The 25,146-nt window shown below is 35.8% G+C and overlaps 1 protein-coding gene and 1 long non-coding RNA gene across 7 annotated transcripts in view; both read right to left on the reverse strand.

The window, feature by feature from the left end:
- The window catches only part of ppfia3 (PTPRF interacting protein alpha 3), a 77,199-nt gene extending 60,632 nt beyond the window's left edge, over positions 1-16,567 (reverse strand). For all 6 annotated transcript variants that reach the window (XR_015480890.1, XR_015480889.1, XR_015480888.1 and 3 more), the window contains exons 1-2: positions 16,424-16,567; positions 12,083-13,097 (exon numbers count right to left, since the gene is read on the reverse strand). Coding sequence is in view for 3 of the 6 variants with exons in the window: in XM_087244607.1 (XP_087100733.1) it covers positions 12,083-12,415 (333 nt within the window). In the remaining 3 variants the exon portion in view is untranslated. The remainder of the gene's footprint in view (positions 1-12,082; positions 13,098-16,423) is intronic.
- Positions 16,568-17,132: 565 nt separating this feature from the next.
- On the reverse strand, positions 17,133-20,300 carry LOC147845647 (uncharacterized). The gene is made up of 3 exons (XR_015480956.1): positions 19,744-20,300; positions 18,262-19,104; positions 17,133-18,174 (listed from the first exon to the last, which is right to left on the reverse strand). It is a non-coding gene; the product is annotated as an uncharacterized LOC147845647 (long non-coding RNA).
- Between the last annotated feature and the right edge of the window lie 4,846 nt (positions 20,301-25,146).

Raw genomic sequence — 25,146 nt, forward strand, 5'->3', positions numbered from 1 at the left:
AAAGAAAGAAAGAAAGTCCTTTAAGAGTTTCAAAATTTGATTCACATTTTTAAAATCAGCCTTGAAATGGGAGATATTAGACTTCCTCTCTATTAAAGTCATTAATAAATAACATTTAGAAACTAGCAGCTTAATTATAATTAAAGCAGAAATACAAGAGTAAATCCCACAACCTATTTGGATTTCCTTCAAGTTCCCTTTGAGATTCATTCCTATGAATAGTTTATTAAATACTTTTTTTAATATATAGCTTTTAATCTATAAATATATTCAACCCAATAATAATAATCTTATTGATCATCAAAACAAAAAAGTATTTCTGTATATAACGAAAAGACCATTAGGCAAACAATGTTACAAACGCACATATAAGAGTACCAAATTATTACATATTATTGGGGTGGGTTCCGTTTTTTTGAGTTCAATGGATGTTTTATTGCAGTTTATTCACTTCTATTATGGTCCACATTATTTGTGTGAGCTATTGGTGTAATCTGTGAGTGGGACAGATTGGGTTGTGTCTCTACCACTTTTTGCCAAAATCAATTCCGTCCCCACCACTTTTGAAAAGCCATTAAAAAAAAACAGCCACAAAAGTTCTTCGCAAATCACGACTTAATGTGTTAAATGCGCTGACTTACAAAAAAACTGTATTACTGACACTGGACTGTTTGAGCTTAGAGTCATTTTATCAGTCATCTGAGGCTGTTGATTTGGTACTGAAGTAACACAGGCTGGCATCATAAATGGCCCAAATGCTTGATTTCATACAACCAACCCTTGCTCGTGTGCTTCTGAGACTGAATCGGATTACTTTTATTGCTTTTGTGTGAACAGATGACAAAGTCCACATTCTGAACACTCCAATGAGCAACTCTCGGGTGTAAGGTCTTCATAGCACCATGTTGTGTAAGATGACATATGGCCTCACATGGCTGCCACTGCGAGCCTAAAGCCACACCATCTTTTTCTAGCTGCCTATACTGTATGTGAGTGGCACCTTCATCAAAAATCACTCAATTACTCAATCTGTACTCTCACACACACTTGGTTCCAAACGTATGTGAGACTCTTTTTTTCTGTTGAACACAAATCAAGATATTTTCAAAAATGTCGGAGAATTGTAAAAAAAACAGTAGCCATTGACATCCATAGTATGGAAAAGAAATACCGTAGTATCCAATAGATACCGGTTTCCAACGTTCTCAAAGAAACTCAAACAGGCTTGAAAATTAAGATAGATTTTTTATTTTATTTAAATTACTCCATAAATTATAGGTAAGACAGGCAGACACATGTCCACAGCACTGTCAGAGCACTGGGTTGAAAAAATGCTGGGTTCCCCACAATTCCAACAAGTTTTCCCAACACAAATCGATTAAGTTAACTTAATGGTTTTTACCAATATATGTGGATTGAACATAAAACAATTAAGTTGTTCCAAAAAAAAAAAACGTAAGAGTTAAGTTGTTTCAACTCATTTTAAATAGTTTAGTCATTTTTTAAAAGTGTAATGTACAGCTGAAGCCAGAATTATTACACCCCCTGAATTAATAGCCCTGTTTATTTTTTCCCCCAATTTCTGTTTAACGGAGAGAAGATTTTTTCAACACATTTCTAAACATAATAGTTTTAATAACTCATTTCTAATAACTAATTTATTTTATCTTTGCCATGATGACAGCAAATAACATTTGACTAGATATTTTTCAAGACACTTCAATACAGCTTAAAGTAAATTCAAAGGCTTAACTAGGTTAATTAGGTTAACTAGAGAGGTTAGGACAATTAGGCAAGTTATTATATAACAATGGTTTGGTCTGTTGACTATTGAAAAATATATATCTTAAAGGGGCTAATAATTTGAAGTTTGAAATTAATTTAAAATATTATTATTATTATTATTATTATTATTATTATTATTATTATTATTATTAAAAACTGCTTTTATTCTAGCTGAAATAAAACAAATAAGACTTTCTCTAAAAGAAAAATTATTATCAGACAAACTGTGAAAATGTCCTTGCTCTGTTAAACATCATTTAGGAAATATTTAAAAAGAAAACAAAATTCAAAGGGGGTTTAATAATTCTGATTTCAGCTGTACTATATAACGTTACATAGTAACACCAAGCTAACTAGTTTTCATCTTTGTTGTAATTTTCTGTGATAAACAAATAGTATGATAAGTAGGCCTGGTAGATATGTCAAAAATGCAATAATTATTTTCCATACTGAATAATATTGATATACATTTCAATATAAGTTGTTGCGTCCAGGTTCAAAAGAGAATGCCAACAATGAATAAAGCCACAAAAATTAGAGGGTCCATTAAATGGCATAACATATTTCAGTCAAAGTCAAAGCCAAAGTAATATATTTGACATTGTGCAACCAAGTAACATATTTTCAGATGATAAATTTTGTTGGCGGAAAATTTAGTGCATCTCTAATATCAACACACTTTTAGATTCCCATTGTTGCACATTTCATCAGTGGGATTGGCTCTTAGATCAATATAGAGTAAAAAAGTACAGCTTATCATTGTTATTGACATAAATTTTATCGCAATTCGATATAATATCCTTTATCTGCCCAGTCCTAGTGATAAGTGGTTCCCACAAGATGCTTCTATTCCCAGAACATTTGCAACGAGTGCATTTTACATCATGCATCGTAAACATCAGTGGCGCAAAACATACGGCCAAAGATGGATTCATGTGCGTTTGGAAAATCCCGAATAAAATCCCCTATCCAACATTATTATACAGAATGGAAGAACCAGGAAAAAATGTAAACTACTCAGACTGTGTTCGTCTGAAAGAAATTAGTCATGTACACCGAGTTTGAAGATGAATAAACAATCATTATCACTGCTCCTTTAAGTTAAAAGTGACTCAAATCCTAGCTCAATAGTTCAATCAAGTCAGCAGTTCTTTCGACATAAACAAAAGACCAACATTTTACTAAGTGATTGCATTTTCAATGTGAAGCAACCAAACCCCAATCAAAAGGCCTTTACCAATTCTCCACCAATCACGACGCATGCACATTTCTGAAGTCAAATCAGCCAATCACATCTCCCTTCCAGCATGTGTTTGCTGGGTCATGTCTCCATCCAGTCTATATCTGCCTCACTTTCTGCCAACAAGCAAAAATAGGGGACCGAAGAAGCTGGAGCAAAGAGGAGGAGAGGAAAGTAGGAGAAGGAGGAGTGGGGGGCTAAGCTTAGGAGTGGTATAGTGGTACACAGATGGTAACTCAGTGGGCCCATAGGATTTTGGCATTCTGGAAATGTACCTTGCTGAGATTGGACTAGAATTATGTTTGGCACAAGTATGCCAAAACACAATTGCGTGATAATGTCCAGCCTTAATTCTCTTCCTCATTCAAGTTCCTGCTACGCTTCCACGAACACAAAAGACCCCAACAATGGCTACGCATCCTCTTTTCCAGCTTTTGTCTCTTCCTTGTTTCGCTTTCCTCCCATATACGCCCAGTGCTGATGTCCTGAACTCTGCTTAATGTATCTGAATGCGTGTGCTCATTTCACAGTGTTTGCATGCGTGTGTGAGTGAGTGAGAAAGAGAGACAGATATTGATTCTCCTCTTTTCTGTGGCCCCCTAAATATCCAGTCATTCTTTCAGAAAATGGGTCTCCGTGATACCTGTTATTTCAAGCCACATGCCGCTGGTAGTCAGTTCTAGAGTGTTTACAGTGCCACAGACATTGATCTTTAATTAGCATACATAGGATACCATATAAAAGCGACACATCAATACCTAATTCATATGAACATTTTCATAAATATATGCAAATATGTTGACAAATTGCTTAGTGTTTTTCCGTTTAATAATTTATTGTTGATTCTGCATCTGGAAACTGTCACACGAATGTGGGTCGACTTGGAAAATGTGGCTGTTCTGACAGACTTTAGCCCCTTTCACACAGTGATACCGGAAAATATCCGGAAAATTTACGGAACGACTTTACCGGTATGTTCAAAAAAGCGCTGTTCACACAGGCGAGGACGTTACGGAAATTTTCCGGAAAAGAGCATTCACACATCCATTCCAAAATACCGGTAAATTCTGACATCATTCACCACAAATGAGCTTTAAACGGCTGCGCTTGTATTTGTAAACATTTGACTAAATTACAAACTCTTTTGATGATCAATATTGTAAACAACTTTCACTGGATCATATTCGCATGTCGAGATGTTCATAATATGTGCGTGTGCTGCCGCTCACAGGCTGTTTAATGGGCACACGCAAAGCTTGAAGGTAAACAAACAACGGCTTATCATAAGCATCTTATCGATGATTATTTGCACAGTTGGCATTAAGGAGAACATATAAACGTTATCTGACTAACTTCTAGCAGCTAAATGCGTCTGGAAAAATATTCAAAGGCTTTTATTCTCACAAACCGCGCGGACGTAAATGCGTCTGACTGTTGTGATTGGCTAAAGCAGAAGTCTTACGTCAGCACGTTCTAGACGTGCACGCGCTTATTCCGGAAATATTCCTTCTGCGTTCACACAGCGCAGCATTCCGGCAAATTGCCGGTAATGTTACAACTTCTCTTACCGGAAAATAGCCAGAACGAATTTACCGGTATTTTCAAAAAGGACCTGTTCACACATACAACCTTTCCGGAAAATTGCCGGTAATTTTCCGGAAAGGTCTGTATGTGTGAAAGGGGCTTTTGATTCACAAATACAATGATATGAGCACATTCTCTTTAGACTGCAAAAATTATGTCTTTTATCAGTATTTTGGTCTACTAAACATTGTTAAACCAATACTGTATATGTTTACTTTATAGTACAATTTATTTGTCAAAACACCTTCTCATTCTACATTCCCACATAAATGTAACAAAAATAAGAAACAACGTGTTCAATTTATGCTGAAAACCGAAAAGTCGCTTGGAAATGGGTTGAGAAATGTAAGCTAATAATATCTATACATTCTCCAAAACGAAAGTACTGATGAATAAAAATATTTTAGCAGTGCAGTCAATTATAATACGGCTATGTTCGACTTTGTGACTCAAATAGTATCATGTTGTTGGGTCTCTTGAGTATAATGTGCATTTATGGAAGAGAAGTAAAGTTGTAGTGAAATTAACAATACTTGTATAACAATGCAACCATTTTCTGAATAATCCCCATTTTATATGAAGGCCAACTAGCATTTATCTTCTAGGTAAGGGATGGGCAAACTTAGTCCTGGAGGGCCGGTGTTCTGCAGAGTTTTGCTCCAACACTAATCAAACATGCCAATCAGCGTCTTCAAGACTAGAAAAAGCTAGTTCGGGTTAGTTGTGTTTGATTATGGTTGGATTGAGTTAGCTCATCTCTATACTAGGCGGAAGGGCTGCATGATATTGGAAAAATGTGAGACTGTAATATTTTGTTTTGCTGCAATATGTTGCGATATGAATGTAATTTCACTGGATGATTTAAATAGTGCTTTTTAGAAAGATTTTATTAAATCAGATTGGCTGGGATGAATGAGTCTTTTTCTATGCAGTGCGCTTGCATAAAATATAAATTACAAGCATATATAAATACAACAGAGCGAAAATAAATGTTAAATAAGCTGTCCTTTATGGTTTTCTGGGGAGTTTTAAAAATGTAACAATCAAACACAAAATAACACCGTCATCATTCTTGTATTAATTATTTTATACAATAATAAAAATATATATTTAATATTATCTTTTAATCTTTAATAAATAAACGAATTCTACAATGTAACTGTAATGCTTGTTGGTCTTTATATGTAAACTTTCCGTTCATATCACACGCGGACTTGTGGAATCTTTTGCAAGGAATGTTTATAAAACATATGGGGAGAACATCCTAAATCAGCCACAGCAGATTACACTGTGCGATTTCTTGATTTCTCTCTTCTCTCCTCTTTCTGAACATTCTCTCGCACGATCACGGGTCTCTGATCTAGTGCTACTATTTTCAATCTTATTTAAAAGTATAGAACATTAGTTTCACTTTAAATTTCACTCCCTACATAACTAATGCGGATACACACATTTTTATATCGATATATTGTTCAGCCCTACTAGGTGATCTAGAGGGTTTGGGATATTAGGAGCAACTCCTTAAATCTGGTAACATACAATGTAGATGATTGCTTTCCTTGCTAATTAAAGTAGTTGTCGCTATATGGGTCAAAGATGAAAAGGCATCAAAACAATACGTTTAATACAGCTTGTTTTAAAACTATTTTTGCCTACATCAGAAAGCATAACAATAGTTTACACCCCAAAAAACGGTTACGTATTTAGAAAAAGTATATTAATTCTGAAATGTGCAGATGTTTCCACAATTCTAACACATCATTGACAATCATTCTACTATACAATCAGCATTAGACCAAACTTTAAACAAATATCAAACTCGTCCTATATTCAACATCTCATGACTTTAGCATCCTTCCACCACCACGACACCTTACCTCCTAAACAATATCTACCTAGGGGGAGCATTCGGGCTAGACACTTCACTTGGACCCCAACATCTCTCACTTTTCCGACAAGGAGAGTAACACAAGTTGGGGTTTCTTTTCTGAGCTCAAAGCCCTCTCCCTGGAAAGCACATCAAATATGCTTTATTCTTCAAACATCTATAAGTGTGAACTCTTGAATTGACATCAAATGATGATTAAATGTTTTTTTTATGCTATGGAACTGTCCTTCAAACTATATATGTATTTTAAATTTCAAATATAATACAATTTAATACAATCACTTATTCTTCTATACATTTTAACATCTACAGCTTATTATTTTTACCAATACTTTGACCTTTTCCCCCACAAAAGTTCATTGAAAATTATGTATTATATGGCAAACAGGTAGAAAGAATGATAATAAGTCATAAGCAACTTAAATGACCAAACTGATCATGTGTGTTTGATCATTGACTTAAATGATCAAACTGATTTATTACGTAAATGTGTTACGTAATAAAGCAACAAAAACTCTGCAATCTGAAGAAAAAGGCCCAGGATAGACTTTGACACCTTTTTGCCCTCTTTCCCAAACTTTCATTTGCTCTGCTATTGATAAATACTCAGGTGTGACTAACAAGGTTTTGTTCACTATCTTTGATAAATTTTGATTAAATCCCAACAGCTGAGTAAATCAACAGAGGAGTAAAAGTCACTGGTTAACTTTAACAAAATAACCTTTCATTGCTCTCCAAGAGTATTTAAAGAGAAGGTCGAAATGTCTCGGGCATTGTCGCAAGTCGTATCCAAACCGGCCTGTAGTAAAGAGCTCTCAAGCTCAACACTATGTATAATTTGGATTTCCATCTACACTCTTAGATTCATCTTTGAGTAATTGATGTTGTGCATTTAGATCTGAATTGGCTTTTATTGTTTGATTCTGTAATTGGCATGATATCTGGAAAATAAATGTTAACCTTTTTGATTAATTCTAGATTCTTCCGAATACATTGTATTCAGTAGATTAAGTGGACTCTGCACTACTATTATGTTGTGACATGACTTTATCAATTTTTAAGGCGCATTTGACTGTACGGAGCAGTGTGGCACGACAGCTTGAAGACCTTTTAATCGTTTAATCACTGATATTAGCAAGTTGTATAAAAAATGACTAAATTAGCTACCCTTTAGTATGAGTAAGAAAGAGGCAACCAGAGTATTAGTTAACCTTACATCCTCGAACTAACTTCAGAGTGTCGAGATAATGTCTGTGAGAAGATACGCGATCTGGCGTGGAACTATAAGCAGTGTTTTGGTCCCTAATAAACGTACAATTAAGAATATCAAAACCCATTGACAAAAGTCACCTACTCCTAGTTAGAAATACAGTCTAAATCTGACCGTCACTTAAAACTGGAGTGAGATTGAACGCGGAGCTAAAAATATATATATAAATAAATTCTAATAAATAGCGCAATTCTTTTCAGAAGAACTGAAAAGGCCTCCATGCACTTAACCTTTGATCATTCATCAAATTTTGTCATTGGGCTGATAGAATGGAATCTTACAAGATGATAATGAAGATTTGCAAATGCAGATTCAACGATCTGTTTGTGAATATAAAAGCATGACTTTTTTGTGAATTGCTATTTAAGATCATGTATTTATTTTAATTTTAATACTGTTCTGACCTCAATATACAATGGCAACACCGAATGTATTTATGCATAGGTCAAGCTCACGTTAAGCTTCTATAATGTCATTAAAGTGTTCAAACCCATCATTTGACAAAATCTCCCAAATCAAACAGCACTGCAAAAGGATTATGCTGTTCAATAATCAAAAGTAGTGTCTCGACATGTAAAACAGGTCACAGAATTGCTGATAACCAGATCATCTCAAAAAGATACGTAGAGTGCCTTGAAATAGATCACAGACAAAACAGTTCAAGACCCAATGCAAAAAAAGAGACGAGAACAGCCCACAGCAAGTCTGAAAGATACAGATTAGCTTGAATGTAAGCCAAATCAGACAGGTATAAATGTAGACTGCTGACTTCAGACAAAAGGAAAAAATACAAAGCAGCAAGGCTTGGTTCTGACCATCTCTTTCTAGACTCTTTGCATGCGTCTGTGTGTGACATCATCACTTCTCTGGCTCATCCTTCCTGAAGACGAGCTTCATCTCAATGACCTGTTTTCCTATACAGACTATTCAGTACAAGACATCTTTAAAGGAACAGTCTATACCACAAACAAGTTGAAGTATAAGTCTGCCAATTTTCAACCAGCTTTGTACTGTTTAAATATTGGTGGTGGTGTTATAAAAATAAATGAACAAAGCATACTCCTACTCTGTGAAAGCAGCACCCAGAATGATTATTTTTCTTGTATCCAATGGAACATTTGACATTTCGGGGCTTTTGATAATCTTACAGATTGAAGTTGTGTATTTTTGTATTCAAAGGAGACATTATTGGTGTTAAAACCCCCTTTCTCTGCTTTGTGTAGTCTTATAGCACTAAATTTCAAAATGTTTGTGTTTCTACTTAAGTTTGATTAAAATCAATCTTGTTCACTGTAAATTACCTCCTCATTAAACTCAGTTGACAGCATTTTTTGCATAATGATTGTTACCAAAAAATTTAATTCTCAGAAACATCACAATGTCACAACCTTAACAGGAATCTATTCAAAGTTTGTACAAAAGGGGAAAATCCCAAATCAGAATTAGCTGTGTTTCCAACATGTTGTTAGAGTGGTTGACTATGGGATTGGTAACCTAGTAACCAACCGTAAACAACGCAAGAATAATGTAGGCAGCTGATTAGTCACACGGATGTAATGTTCGCTATATCAAAACTTACTTAGCAAACACATTTCCATTACCCATTATTCACATTAACCCTTTTAAGCACAAGACCAACACCATTTCATTTTTCTAAATTTGGCATTTCCATCACTCGTTTTTCATCCAACTGTGCATTAAAGTAGAGTGGTGGAAACCCAGCTAATGCGAAACTTACAATGGAAAAAGAAATAGGTCCATTTCTAAAAAAAATAAGAAATGTGAAACACTTTTCACTTCAAATACAAATCACTTACATCAACTATACTGTTCAAACCTTTTTATGCGCTGTAAAAATAATTGCTGTCTTGAATCTTACATTTCAATTTATTTCAACTTCTATTACAGTAAACAGACAACATGTCTCATCATGAATCTCATATAACTTAAAAACAAGTTAAAATAACACAAAAATGCACATTGCCATTGCCTTTTTTAATCATATATTTTATTAAAGGGGTAGTTCACCACTAATTCTGTCACTGTTAATTCACCCAAACCTGTTCAAGTTGCTTACTTTTGATAAAATCATAAAGGATTAAAAAACACTAGTAAATAATGATAAAATTTTCAATTTTTGAGGGAACTATCACTTTATAGCGGGGCAATGCACAGTCAGGGCAACTATGTTGTAAACTGAATAAAACTTTACGCATATAAGTAAATATTTTTAACACTTAAATCATGCGCTAAAGTATATACGTCATGGCAAACAGGTCGCCAGGATAATAGTAAAAAAATAAGCAACATCAATGGCATGTACTTCTGAATGCATTCTAAAGAATTATTTGAGTTTCAAATATTTGAGATACTTACATTTTAACAATAAAATAATCTTAGGACAAGTATCATGTTAATTTTATAGGCTCCATTCACTTACACTCTGTATGCCTCATGTTACTCAGATTTTATTGTATATTTTTATATATTATTATTAAATATGAATACTGTTATTTTAAGAATGGGTGATTGTAAATCATTTTATAAGTACAAATTACAAATATAGTATGCACTGCTCTTAATCTTATGAACAGATTAACTCATTTAGTATTTGTGTTATATTTTTTATTTCACATTCTTCTGGAAATACACTACCGCTCAAAAGTTTGGGGTCAGTAGGATTTTAAAATGGTTTTTAAATATTGCACTATTAAATAACTGTTTAAAAGTAGTTTATCATTAAATTTAATCATTTATTCCAGTGATTTTAAAGATGAACTTCCAGCTTCATTATTACAGTCACATGATCCTTCAGAAATCACTCTGATACTAATTATTATTGTTATTATTACTAATATTAATTTTATTATTATGTAATAAAAGCAATAATGACTGGGGTAATATTTTATTTGAAACTACATACAATAAGAAAGCATTTATTTTAAAATTGTATGAAATATATAACAATTTAACTACTTGTTTTAACATTTAATAAATGCCGCCTTGAAGAACAGAATCAATTTCTTAAAAAAGGGACAAAAAAAAAAAAAAAAAAAAAAAAAAATATATATATATATATATATATATATATATATATATATATATATATATATATATATATATATATATATATAATTTATTTATTTATTTATTTATTTTTTATTTATTTTTACACTGTAAATATTTCAAATTTATTTGATTAGGTTTTCTACATGCAATATCAATCACAACATTCATTTTATAATTATCTGTCCATGTTGTTGCTAACACTACCCCAAATAAACACATCCCTCCATCAACAGCCTCCAACTTCCCATTTAAAAAGCTAAATAAACATAATTAAGTTAAAAAGAAAAGAACATTAAATATGTATTCATATATTACTGCTCAGCTTAAAAATCAAGAGAGTTAGCTAGCAGATAATCTAGAAAGGGACAATACACCTTGTCAAACGTCTTTAACAAACCAGTAAGTGATTTTTTCTGATTTCATGCAGTTAAACACTTCTTTTATCCATGCATCAAAAGAGGGTGGAGAGACATGTTTCCACTTTAATAGAATGAGACATCTTGCTAGTAAAGTTTTAAAAGCTAACGCCTTTCGGACCATTACTGAAAGGTTAGTATCTATTGCCAACCCAAAAATGGCCATAAGTATATTTGTATCCAGATCTATGGCTTCCCCTTTCATTTCACCTATCACACTGTAAAACCCAACAATCAACTTTATCAAATGAAATAAGTGTAGTTAACTTAAAATTGACTGAAAGTCAATTCTACTCATTTGAAAAGAGATTTGAACTCTGTGTTGAAGGTAATGAGTTAATTAAATCTCTCATTACTTCAATTTAAATTAATTAAGTTTGCAGTACTCATATAGATTAGTTTAACTCAAATAGATTGTTGCAATCGGTTTCCTCAAATGGTTTGAGTTGCCTTAACTTTTTGGGTTTTACAGTACTCAGTTGGTTTGAGTTCTCTTCATTTATTGAGTTTTACTGTGCTCAAATTGCTTCATTTACTCAAATGGATTAAGTTGACAGTACTCATTAGGATTAATTTTTGAACTTAAAAGGTTTGTTACAATCGGTTTCCTCAAATGGTTTGAGTTACCTTAACTTTTGGGGTTTTACAGTGCATGTAACCTGCACTGAACTCTGGATATTTTTAAAGCACGTTACTCCATAGCCAAGCTTGTAATCATCCCCAGCAGTCTTCCCATGGCACATGAAGACAAAGTGCACATCATACAAACACCACAAATATTTCTAACAAGCTTTTTAAACACACATGCATGCCGAATCCCCAAAGCGTACCTGTGGCAGTGCGATGGAGAGTTGCCTCTGTAGCGAGTCCTTCTCGTGACCCAGCTCTCGCAGACGTAGCTGTGCCGTGCCGAGACTCTCCTGGGTCTCTCGGAGACTCTCCAGCAGCCGCTCTCTCTCCGTCAGCATGTTCACCATCAGAGACTCCAGGTTTCCAGTGCTCCCTCCTTCATCTCCGCCGCGGGCCTCCCTGCCACCATAGCCACCACCCATGCCCCCTGCACCGCCCCCCATACCCCCACCACCTCCAGCAGGAGAGGACGGGCCACCTCCAGCACCACCCCGCCCGTCCTCGGAGATGGTGGGCATCACCTCGCACATCATCTTGAGGCCGTGAACAGGAGCGAGTGTGTGTTATCTGCTATCGTGTGTCTGTATGCGTTGGTCCTACAAGTCTGCAAAGAGGAATTAGCGAGGATCACAGTGTGGGACCGTGGTTTTTTTGCGTGCCTGAGAATCTACGGCAAACAGATAAACAACTCGTCAACATATGCGGGTGTTTTTCGGGTGGTGCAGTTGTGAGGTAACAGTCTGTAATGTTGTGTTGTGTGGAGTATTGCAGATATTATGCATGCGGTTGTTTAGTTTTCCTCTATTTCGTGTCTCTCAGTAAGTATCAGTTTGTTTTCACCCTCTGGAATCTCCTAATCGCTGTGCTCTTCTTCTTCAAAGCTGGACACGTACTTCCAGTTGTCTTCTTGGCGAGTTTATTATCCTTTTTTTTGTTATTTTCCCCCCTCAGTGCTCAGGTAGATTCATGAGTTGTGTTGCTATTTCCTGAATGGCTTCAAGGCTCCTGATTGGCTCTTAGTATGTGCTGTTCAAAATCCTTGGCTTGGGTGCGTTTGGGTGAAGCAGCAGGGTGTGGTTTCAGGTGGGACAAGAGTGGCAGGAGAAAGTAGGTGGGGAAAGTCGCAGGGTCGCAGGGACTGGATTGGGTAAAAGGAAGGGTGGGCATGGAGGAGAGTCTTCTACCCAATGGGTTCGAACTTCAAGTAAAGGAGAGCTAGAGAGGGAAATAAAGGAGAGTTGACATTAGCACATATGGTCAAAGCTGGGTGAGAAGAAAGCAAGCGTTATAGATGATCAAATCCAGTGGAATCACAGTTGAATCAAGTTAACTTGACTTGGAATTTATACTGATGTTTGGTTTGAAAGTATTAATACTTTTTTTTACAATAAAGCCTTTATTGATCATTTTTGGGGGATGACATGACACAAATGGGACAGACAAGACAAGAAAATAAGAAGTAAACAAAACCAAAAAGGATTCAGATACCAAGAGTTGATAGAAAAACTGCAAAAACATGCTTTTCATGCAGATTTTAAATGTTGTAACAACTGAAACATGGTGGTGGGTTACCATCAGCTGTCATATACAAAATCTTTTAAACATAGTATGATTATAAATCCTAATTTAAAGCACTGAATAACAAAAAAACTCTAATGCTTAAATGTAATACCTCCTTCTTGACAGCTGTAACATTTACATGCACGTCACTTTCTGATTAAGGAAAATATTCTGGTTATTCCTTTCTTGTGAAAACAGATTTAGATGTGCTTCAGTGTTTTCGGCCTAATAATTAATAGTATATTTAATCGGTTAACCCTGAATATACAATATTTGCACATCATTGTTTGTTTGTGCCATTTTTTAATGTGTATGATGAATTACAGTAATTTTCAAATTTAATAGGGTATATGCAGAATCATGCAGATTGACTTTTAATCTGTCGGTAACCTGCATCAAGCACTTCCGATGAACTCTATGCCGTCACAAAATCGGCTTGTTTAAGGTCTATTTTCTAATCAAATCAACACTTTTCACTGCCTAAATGATGTCCTCTAAAAATTAAGTCTTAGAATGTAGAAGAAGCACTGCATTAAATTACATTTTTCTGCCCTACGTATTTAAATTTATTTTACTCCAGTATTTCCAATAGCATTTCTGCGCTAGACTGCTGATCCTGATAGGCACATGCAATTAAACGGCTTTTCATGATGGTTTACACTTGAACAATTAAATGAACGCTGAAGTCTATTTAACTGATTATATTTAAATCATATTACAACACTGATGCTGTAAAAAGAACTGTATAAACTTGAAAAAGTCACATTAACCAGCATATCGATATATAAGAAAAACGCCAGCTCTGCATACCCAATGTATAAGCTCAGGAACTATCATTAAATATCACAATAACACAAAAGCTGAAAATGTAGGTCATGAGACTCTAATAAATAGAGACTGTGATGTTTCTTTTCATTTTATAACATCTTCATTAGACAAGAAAAAGAGTATCCAATGTCTCAGCATTCTTTTGAGCACCTTCTATCAAAAAAGCCCAAAAGCTTGTATTTGGAAAACAAATAAAAAGTAAGGTTGGATCTGTAATAAATACTCTAAATGACAAAACAATTTATATAATGTCCACTTAAAAGGTTTCTTCTGTTGAACACAAAAGAAGATATTTTGAAGAAAGCTGAAAACCTGTAACCACTGACTTCCATAGTAGACAAACAACAAATACTATGGATGCAGTGGTTATATTGCTTTATTTAAAGTATCTTAATTGTGTCCAAAAGAAGAAGTTATTTAGGTTTGGAAAAACTGAAGGTTTAGTGAATGATGACAGAATTTTCAGTTTTGGGTGAACTATCCCTTTAACACTTAAAAACAACTGTGATGCTTCCTTTAAGAACCAGTAATATCCATGGAATATTTACATCCCATAACTGAAAAAAAGTTGCTTAGGTCACTAAGAAATGTGATTAACTAACTGCTTATTTTAGGAACAGTTCACTGAAAGGTTCTTTGTGTAACCAAATATGACAAAACTGCAAAAAACAGTGCCTCAAAGATTTTGCAGGGACATTTGTTAAAATATCTACATCCTAAAATCATCTGGTGACAGCTTTTCTCACAACTTACAGCATTATTTGTTTCACTAGTTGCATTTTGCTTTGACAACACACACAAAACTTGTAAAATCTTTCTTTTTAGATCTCAAAAACCTATGAACTCGCAAAATCCTACTAAAAAACATTACTTATAATAGTTCAAGTCAACTACTTCACATTTCAAGAAATCAAAAAGCGGACTAAATTTTGTTTTGACAATAAATGTGTTCAAACAACCCTTACATAACAACTAAATCTGCAATATTCTGATCAACATCAGATTATTCCTGTGCATGTAAATGCATTGAGTGAGAGACGTGTAGTTAGGAGTGAAATCACCCGGTTCTTCGACACAGGAGTCAGCACTAGATGGTGGCAGACACATTGGGGAGCATCAAACTAAAAATAACATTGAAACCATCGGGTTTCCCCCTCACAGAAATCTGGGAAGAGCATGAAAGAGCGTCCTGTTCCAGTGAATGTCGACACAGAGGAATTTGGAAGGATCAATAGAGGCAGTGATTCCTCACACAGGCCACAAATCGTGCTAAATACTCGCTGTCTTGAATGTTAACGACGTCGAGGAGAATGAACACAATGTAACCTCGTTTCCGCGACTGTCATGCAGAACATTCAAATCAACACCCAATTCCATTTGTTTTGTCTGCCTGCCTGTCTGTCCGTCCATCCGTCTCTCTCTCTCTCTCTCTCTCTCTCTGCCTCCCTCCTCTCTCTCTCTCTCACCGACACACACCTAAATTCTCTTCAATATAGACAGCTGCCGTTTGCAAACACCACACCGCGCCGCTTTTATCCCTAATTCGCTTATTTGCTCCCCTACATACGGCTTTGTAGAGCTTATTAGTCATGAGGCTAATGGATGCGCATGATACACGGAAATGAAATTCATGGTGTGTAACGACCATGGAGCCGGGCAGCGCTTTTTTGTGCGCCCATGGACGTTGTCTAAACGCAGGAAGGAAGAAACGGGTGTCGTTTAAAGTGAACCCGTGCGTGATTGGATGCCGCTGATCTTGTTTATTCCCCCACTAACGTGAACGTTTGGACGGGAACGATAAAAATCAGCACCGCTCCGTTCGCGATTCGCCTGGATGTAGCCTATATGTGTTGACGTATTCCTCGCTCCACCATCATATATATGTACCGTCTCTCTCCTGCAGATACGCGACTGGACGTGCCATCGAAAGAAACGGTTACATTTGAACTGGTCGAATGAATAACGCATCGTGTCATTTCTCCAAATGTTGCTATTTTATCCTCTTCCTCGCATCCTTTCGCCTCGCCCCCCTCCTCCCAAGTCCTCCATCCCCCTCCTCATCTCCACAGCTGGGCGATATCACACACACACACACGCACACAAACATGCATATATAAGAAAATACATGCGATGCTGAAATATGCACCGCTCACCGTTGTCATCGTCGAGAGTAAACGCTAGACATCATCATCATCATCATCATTTCATCCCCGTCGACCCCATCGGAGCGCAGCGCTTTCGGGTGCCGAATTCGCCCAGTTATCAGCCTCCCCCCTTTCCCTCTTCCTCACACATGTAACGACGGCACCGAGCGAGCAAACGTTACACCTAACCATTGGCAATCCCAGTCTCTCTCTCTCTATCTCTCTCCCTCTCTCTCTCTCCCCCTCCCTCTCGATGTAAAGGTGCTGGCTCTTAAAGAAACACTCCCGCCTGCTTCACCACAAACACGAGCTGTTGCTAGGGCTACTGTTGCCGTGTATCATCATACCTGTAAACGACACGCTCCAGCATGGTGTTTGTTTTTTCTACATAGCAAATATGTGTTATTTTAGGACAGTAGCATTCTTGGAGAAGACATCCAACGGTCAGCGCTGGGTACCACTGAAAACTTGAGCAGTCGGTCCACATGTGTCGCCACATCCACTCCCTCTATAGGTTGCTTTAGGTATTGCGCCTCTCAAACCATCCGCACTTGTTAGCAATTATCACATCATTTTTCAGCGTCTCATTGCATCATCACTCAAGTGCGGCATTAACTGGGTTTTAAAAGGTAGTTTAGTCAGGATGTTTTAACGCAAACTTATTTTTAAAAATATCTCTGTTGTAAATATTTTACTGCAACACAAATCACTCAATTTAGCATTCAAATATTTTTATTTTACTTTTTTGGCATACTTGATTCCTAAGTAAATAATTGGAAAGTATTCATTCATTTTCTTTTCAGCTTAATCCCTTTATTATTCTGGGCTGGGGTCACCACAGCGGAAAGAACCACCAACTCATCCAGCATATGTTTTATGCAGCGGATGCCCTTCCAGCTGCAACCCATCACTGGAAAACATCCATACACCTCCATTCACACACATACACTATGGACAATTTTAGCTTACCCAATTCACCCACAGCACATGTCTTTGGACTTGTGGGGAAAACCGGAGCACACAAAGGAAACCCACATGAACAAGGGGAGAACATGCAAACTCAACACAGAAATGCCAACTGACCCAGCCGAGGCTCGAATCAGCGACCTTCTTGCTGTAAAGCTACCCACTGCACAACCGCGTAGCCTGGAAAGTATTGCATGCATTATATAATTTGAGGAAAGATTACTTTGAATAGCGTTCCTGCTGAAGATATTTGTCTTTTGAACTGTAACTAGTTTACTGGTTTTTAAACAAGATCCCATCACTAAAAACCAGTAAGCCGGTGTTCTGGCATATTCTACCCATCAGATTATGCAGCCAATGCTGTAGTTGAATGGTTTTGAGCTTGGGTTTAGGGATTAGATGGGTTGGGCAATATTACAGCTTTATATCAAAATTCTAAACATTAAAATTTACACTTGAATCAAAATCTGATGGGTAGCATATTGCATCATTAAAATGCGCTACCGACTTGAATGGGAGGTAGGACAATTTGACAAGGTAGGACAAATCAACAGAACACCGGAAGAGTAGTTTTGATACACAGCGTGTGAAAACAGTATGCAAAACGCACCCTGGTGACCTAGCCTACTTCATCCAATGAGGTTCTGTGCATTCTGTGGACAACTTGTAGAGAATTTTAGTTAATTTTAGTAAAAATGTGTCCAAAATACATTAGCATTTAAATGTGCATCATTTTCCACATACCTTTACTTTTCTTTATTTTATTTTACTTTACTTTACTTTACTTTACTTTACTTTACTTTACTTTACTTTACTTTACTTTACTTTACTTTACTTTACTTTACCTGGAATGCAACCCTGTGCATTTCTGAAGTTTGAACTAAAAAATAAAGCTGGCATTTGAAAGTTCTGCTTGTGTGTTATTTTTGTGTAAATTTTGTGTATGTTTTTGACCAACTCTCCCCCACTTTTGATGTAATTTTTAGCGAGAATATAAAAGGCCTATTGCAAATATTGTCGTAGTTATCACCAAAGCTCTCTCTATTTTGTTCTACATCATTAAATTGTTATTCAGAAGTCTGTCTGAAATCAGTTTTGTGAGGTCCCTTCATGCACAAACGTTCCCTCCAAAGTCACTACCCCCAACAAGTCAGCTGGCTAAGTTTTTAGACACAGCCACTATATCCACCAAGCTGTACTTTTCTTCATTTCTAAATTCATAAACTCCCTAAGTGGCCTAGCTGAAGTAGTAGGTCGGATAGGCCTACTTCTAGACTGATTTTGGTGGTTTTGTACTATGAATTTGAACATACATACTGTTTTTTACATAGTGTGAAGTATGCTATTCTGGACACAACAAGCAGGCCTTTTTAATTTCATTAATCACAGCAGGCACAGGACGTCAGATTGACGTTGTACCCCATCATGGAACATTGCATTTAGTTTGAAAATAAAAATTGGGTTGACGCCAGAACCCAACATCAGTCTGACGCTATTGTCCAACGTCGAACTAATGTTGTATTTTGATTACTTTCCCAAGCAACCTAAACAATATCAATGTCTAATCATCTAATCATGTTATGTAGATATTACCACTATGACGTCTATCAGATGTTGGATTTTGGTTGCCATACCTGATGAATAAATGTCAGTATTTGATGTCAATATGATGCTTGTTTAAGATGTTGGCTCGATGTTGGTTTTTGGTCACTTTCCAACACAACCTAAAATCAACAAAATATCAGCGTCATTTGATGTCATTATTCGACGCCAAAATAACATTGTTATTAGATGCTGGTGACCTTAATCTACTTCTACATTTATATCTACTTGTTTTGGACACATTGCAGCTCAGCTTTTGCTTTCACAAATATATATATATGATGATAATAAACAAGTTTTGTTGTCGTCAAGGTTTTGCAAGTGCAGTCTTTAACATTTTTTTTTAATTTAAGAATTGATTAGCCTATCTTAAAAAGATACATCTATCTATCTATCTATCTATCTATCTATCTATCTATCTATCTATCTATCTATCTATCTATCTATCTATCTATCTATCTATCTATCTATCTATCTATCTATCTATCTATCTATCTATCTATCTATCTATCTATCTATCTATCATCTATCTATCTATCGTGTTAGCTTTAAAAAGATAGCCTCTGTGTGCAACAACCAAACATCCATTCACTTAGACACTCCATTATTCATATGATGAAACACTTAATTTGTGTAGGCCTATATGACGTAAAATAGGCTATCCAATTAGCAATTACGTATTTTTTTACATCCAGTCATGAAAGGATCATAATAAGCTATCTTTATGACGTCGAGGAAAGACTTGCGAAAAACCAAATTACCCGCGACAGGTCTTGGGCTCCAGTGGCGGAGACCACAGTCATCAAATGCGGCAAACCAATTAAAAACAGACACCGGTGACTTCACCGCCAATAAAAAGCACAGCGAGGAGGGCTTCTGCGCCGGTGAAGGCCAATAAAACAGGGGGTAGAACAGGGTGGAGCTATGAGAAGGGTCCCGAAAGGGATGACGTAATCTGTTTTTAGAGGATGATATCATCGTTGTGCACAAGGAGAGGTTTTAAAGACACAGCTGTGTGCTGCCGAACAACTAGCAGCTGGAGCAAGTGCTGCACCAGATCCAGAAGTGTGGGACGTCATCTTTGCACCAAATCAAATCAATCAACATCTAATTAGCCTACATGATATATTATATTTTCTCTTCTTTTCCACTCCAACTATGAGAAGCCCAAAACCGAGGTATGCCTTCATATGTCATTTTTACAAAACACACCAAGATGCCAAAATCTCAAACTTAACACGTATGAATTACAATGCAGGATCAGTATTTGCATAGCTTGTAGTACTAGCATCTCTACCCATGTACGGCCAGTCACCATGGCAACAAAGGCAACATGGTTGTCTTGTGGAGCTGCAGCATCAGAGTCTTCCGAGCCACTGAGCACTTATGAAAGAGGTAAAGACAGGGCAGTGGAGAAACGTTGGGATATAAGCAGCCCTCGTCCTCATGGGTTCAGGAAAAGTTCAGTGTGAGCAGCTGGTCACAACAACACCCTATATTACCATTACAATTAAAACGGATGTTGTAAACTTTTCTTTAAAAGGGATAGTTTAGCCAGTAATGAATATTTAGTCATTGTTTGAACATTTGCTCATCCTTATGTCGATTCAAACATATGAGGCTTGCATTTCATCCGTGAAACGCAGTTTTATGATATCATTTTTTTACTGTAGAATACACAAACAAGCTCCAATTCTCAAATATGTTTTATATACTTGTGCAGAGTTATGATGACTGAATTCTCATTTTTGGTGAATTACCCCTTTGATGAACTTGTTCTAAATGTGCCCTTCTGGGGGAAATATCATGTATTAAATAATGCTTCTATAAAAACTTTTAAAAAGGATAAAGATATTTACAGAATGTAAAACTTTAGTTCCTAAAACCCATTTCTTAAACTTAAAAGTTTTAAAATAATAATAAAAACATTTCAAATAGGAATATGGATTCCAAAAAAAAAAAAAAAAAATGCAGTGATGGTCTAAAAAAAAGATTTTTGATGTCCCTATAAACAACCTTTTGTTTTTTGGGAGTCCAAAATGTTTCTTTTTTTAGAGCATCACTGCAAAAAATCTACGAGAACCACACATTTTAAACGAGAAAACCGTTTGAATAATCTAACATGGAAAGGTTCTATGGATGGTAAAGGTTATCATGAAACCATCAATGCTAATAAAGAATGTTTATTTTTAAGAATGTCTAAAGAACACAGAGGTTCCACAGATTGTAAAGTTATATTGAAACATCAGAGCCAATAAAGAACCTTTATTTCCAACAGAGAAGAACATTTGGATCCATTGAAACATCCAATCCACAAAAGATTTTTCATAAAACCATCAATTACAATAAAAACATCTATTTTTAAAATAGTTCTTTGAAAATGTATGAATTTGAATTGAACCAAAATCATTTATTCATTCTTTCATTCATTCATTCATTCATTCATTTATTCATTCATTCATTCATTTTCTTTTCAGTTTATTCCCTTTATTATTCTAGGGTTGCCACAGCGGAATGAACCACCAACTTATCCAGCATATGTTTTATGCAGTGGATGCCTTCCAGCTGCAACCCATCACTGGGAAACACCCATACACTCTCATTCACACACATCTAAACAATTTAGCTTATCCAATATGATGTCCTTGGACTTGTGGGGGAAACCGCAGCACCCGAAGGAAACCCATGCGAACATGTGGAGAACATGCAAACTGTAAGGTGAGAGCGCTACCCACTGCGCCACCACATCACCCCGAACCAAAATCATTTCCCCCAAAAATTAAGGTTCCAAAAGAAACATTTCGGGTTCCCCAAAGAACACTGATGTGGACAGTTTGTCCAATTTTATTTAAAGAAACCTCAAAGAAATGATTCCATTGTAAAGGGCCTTTAGTGCCATGAAAATGCTCCATGAACATTAAAGTCTATATGAAGCAAACAACTTAAATTTTATTCCCTAAAGAATCTTACATTTTAAGTAAGTAAGTAAGTAAGCAAGTAAGTAGGTAAGTAAGTAAGTAGGTAAGTAATTAAGTAAGTAATTAAGTAAGGAAGTAAGTAAGGTGTATTTATATAGCGCATGTATGGCCATACACCAAAAGCGCTTCACATTCATGAGAGGGGGATCTACCCAGTCCACCACTATTTTAATAATGTATATTTAAAATATTTCTTATTTTAAGAGGTATTGACTGAATCATTGTTTGATTCTAAAAGTGTTCTTCAATGAAAAATTACTTCTCAGAGAAACATAGCCTAATTATTTTATTTCTGTCATAATTGTTATAACAAAACACTGCTTTTTAAATTTTTTTTATAGTGTTCTTCTATTGCATCAGTGATTCTGAAACCTTTACATCAAAATCATGTGATTTTATATAGACCTATTGTAATTATTTAGATTAAATGTAAATGTTCAGCCAAGAATAGCAAATATTTTTACTTTTAAATACATTTAAACAATGTATTTTAATTGTGTATGTAAGATTCCTGCCGTATACCTTCCATGTCCTGTAAATGATTCTAGATGACAATCGCTGTAGAACCTGCCATCTGTGTGAACTCAGCACATTCAGTCTCTCACTCTCTCTCTCTTTCTCTGTCTCTCTCTCTCTGTGTGTGTGTGTGTGTGTGTGTGTGTGTGTTCAAGTGTAGGACGGTTGGTTCTATCACACAATAGCAAAGTGATGACCCAAACATCACCTGAGTATTATCACAAAGTACATCAGGACCAATGTCTTCCACTCAGACTGAGATCCATTGTCTGCATTATCACCTCTGTCTGACCTGACAGAGAGCAATACTGTGCATAATCAAGACGAAAACAGCATAAATTCCTCATATGGGCTTATCATGATATATTGAAAACTGTGTTTGGCACATATCAGAAGTGAATTGAGGATGAGGATGTTTTACGATCTGTTAGCTCCCTCTCCTGTCCATTAATGCTACTGCAATATGGCCCAGATACCAACACAAGAGGTGCTGTGGTGTTGAATAATGGCGCTCTGTTAAACGCTGAGTTGAGGCTTATCGTCACTCAAACCTCTCAGAAAGGACAGGGTGTGGAGATATGAATACAGCAAGTCTGAATGAGAGAGAGAGAGATGTATCTTCATCAAATACCTGGATGTACAATAAGAAATTGGCTCTTGTGTGATTAGCCACTGTTTTCCTTCAGCAGAGCTGCACATCTACATCCAAATTGGAGAACAACCAACAATTTCATAAATTCCGAGGTTTTTGCTGGTCAGCCCCATATGAAGTTAGCATATATGGAGTAAAAAGAGTTATAAACATATTTGACGAATCACTTGTATTAAGTTCAGTATGAAGAACCCATTTCAGGGTTTCTGCAGGTTTAACCAAGTTAAATTTAAAACATTTTAAGACCATTATAAATGGAATTTTAGACTTAAATGGGAATAAGTGCTAAGGATTTTATTCAAATATCCCAATCGGAAGATATTCTCTTTTGCCCTTTTAAAAATGATTATAAATGAGTACATTTAAAAATATGATAATAATAATTTAATTAAAAAAAATCCAGGTCAGTATTTTCAGCAGTAACTTTTGGGTAAATGTTGCTGTAAGAAAAGTTAAGTGGTAATTTTCAAATAAAAAGTTAAAAGTTTAATTGAGATTGGGATTGTTGGTGATTGTACGGATTGAGTAGCTATACATAAACAAAGGAAAATTAAGAGTTGAGACGTACAACACAATATTTGAGTAGATTTAAGACTTTTTAAGGCCTCAAATTTATCTTATAAATTTTTAGTATTTTTTAAGATCCAGGAGATACCCTGAATTTAATTAGAGAACACTCAAGGAACATTGGATTTTTTAAATATTAGGTTTTTTTGCAATTGTTTTCTTCAATACTCAACGTAAAAAAACAGAATTTCTGAAATTTGTTTTAAAAAATTGAGTTATTTGGTGACGCGGTGGCACAGTAGGTATTGCTGTTGCCTCACAGCAAGATGGTCGCTGGTTTGAGCCTTGGCTGGGTCAGATGGTGTTTCTGTGTGGAGTTTGCTAAATTGTCCGTAGTGAATGTGTGTAAATGAGTGTATATGGATGTTTCACAGAGATGGGTTGCAGCTGGAAGGGCATCCGCTGCGTAAAACATATACTGGAAAAGTTGGCGGTTCATTTCACAGCCGAAAAGAATGAATGAATGAATGAGTTATCCTTTTTTTTTCTGAAAAACTTTTCACTTCCAAGTATGTTCACTGAAGACAATTATTCAATGGACTTACTCATTTTTTAAGGTAACTGGTTGCAAACAAATTATTTAGGCTAAATTTAAACAAACAAATTAAATTTAGTAATGTTCTACTTCTTTTTTGTGTAAATTCAACCCATAAAAATTGTTTGCAAACAGTTACCTTAAAATATTAGTAAATCCAATGAATAACTTTTTAAAACATGGTGAAACCACAACCAAAATTCCTTGAAATTATATTTTACGGTGGCACAGTGGGTAGCGCTTTTGCCACACAGCAAGAAGGTCCCTGGTTTGAGCCCCGGCTGGGTCAGTTGGCATTTCTGTGTAGAGTTTGCATGTTCTTCTCGTATTGGTGTGGGTTTCCTCCAGGTGTTCCGGTTTCCCCCACAGAGCAAAGACACGCGTGAATTGAATAAGCTAAATTGGCCGTAGTGTTTGTGTGGATGTGAATGCAAGAGTGTATGGGTGTTTATCAGTGTTGGGTTGCGGCTGGAAGGACATGTTCTGTGTAAAACATATGCTGGATAAGTTGGCGGTTCATTACGCTGTGGTCACCCCTGATTATAAGGGACTAAGCCAAAAAGAAAATGAATGACAATATAATATTTCCACTGTACATCTGTCTTATTTATTCTTCTTCTGATGATTCCAGGCACAGCAACTTAATGAGAAATAAAATTAAAGAGAAACAATGTCTAATTTGTCTTTTCCAAACATGACATGATTTCTTCTTTAAAATGCAAGGCAAAACAGATCTAAAGGTTGGTAATTGATATGGGAAATTATTATTTTAGTGTAGAAATCTTTTAGGTATTCTTAAGTAACAAAAAGAGCTCTGCTATTGTTAAAAACAGAAAGTCATAAATCTTAGAACAGAGGTGCCCAAACATTTTCTTAAGAAGGGCCAAAAACAAACTTGGTTGAGGGTTGTGGGCCG

This window comes from Danio rerio, chromosome 3 (genome assembly GCF_052040795.2).
Source record: "Danio rerio strain M-AB ecotype USA chromosome 3, GRCz13ab, whole genome shotgun sequence".
Taxonomy (NCBI): Eukaryota; Metazoa; Chordata; class Actinopteri; order Cypriniformes; family Danionidae; genus Danio; species Danio rerio.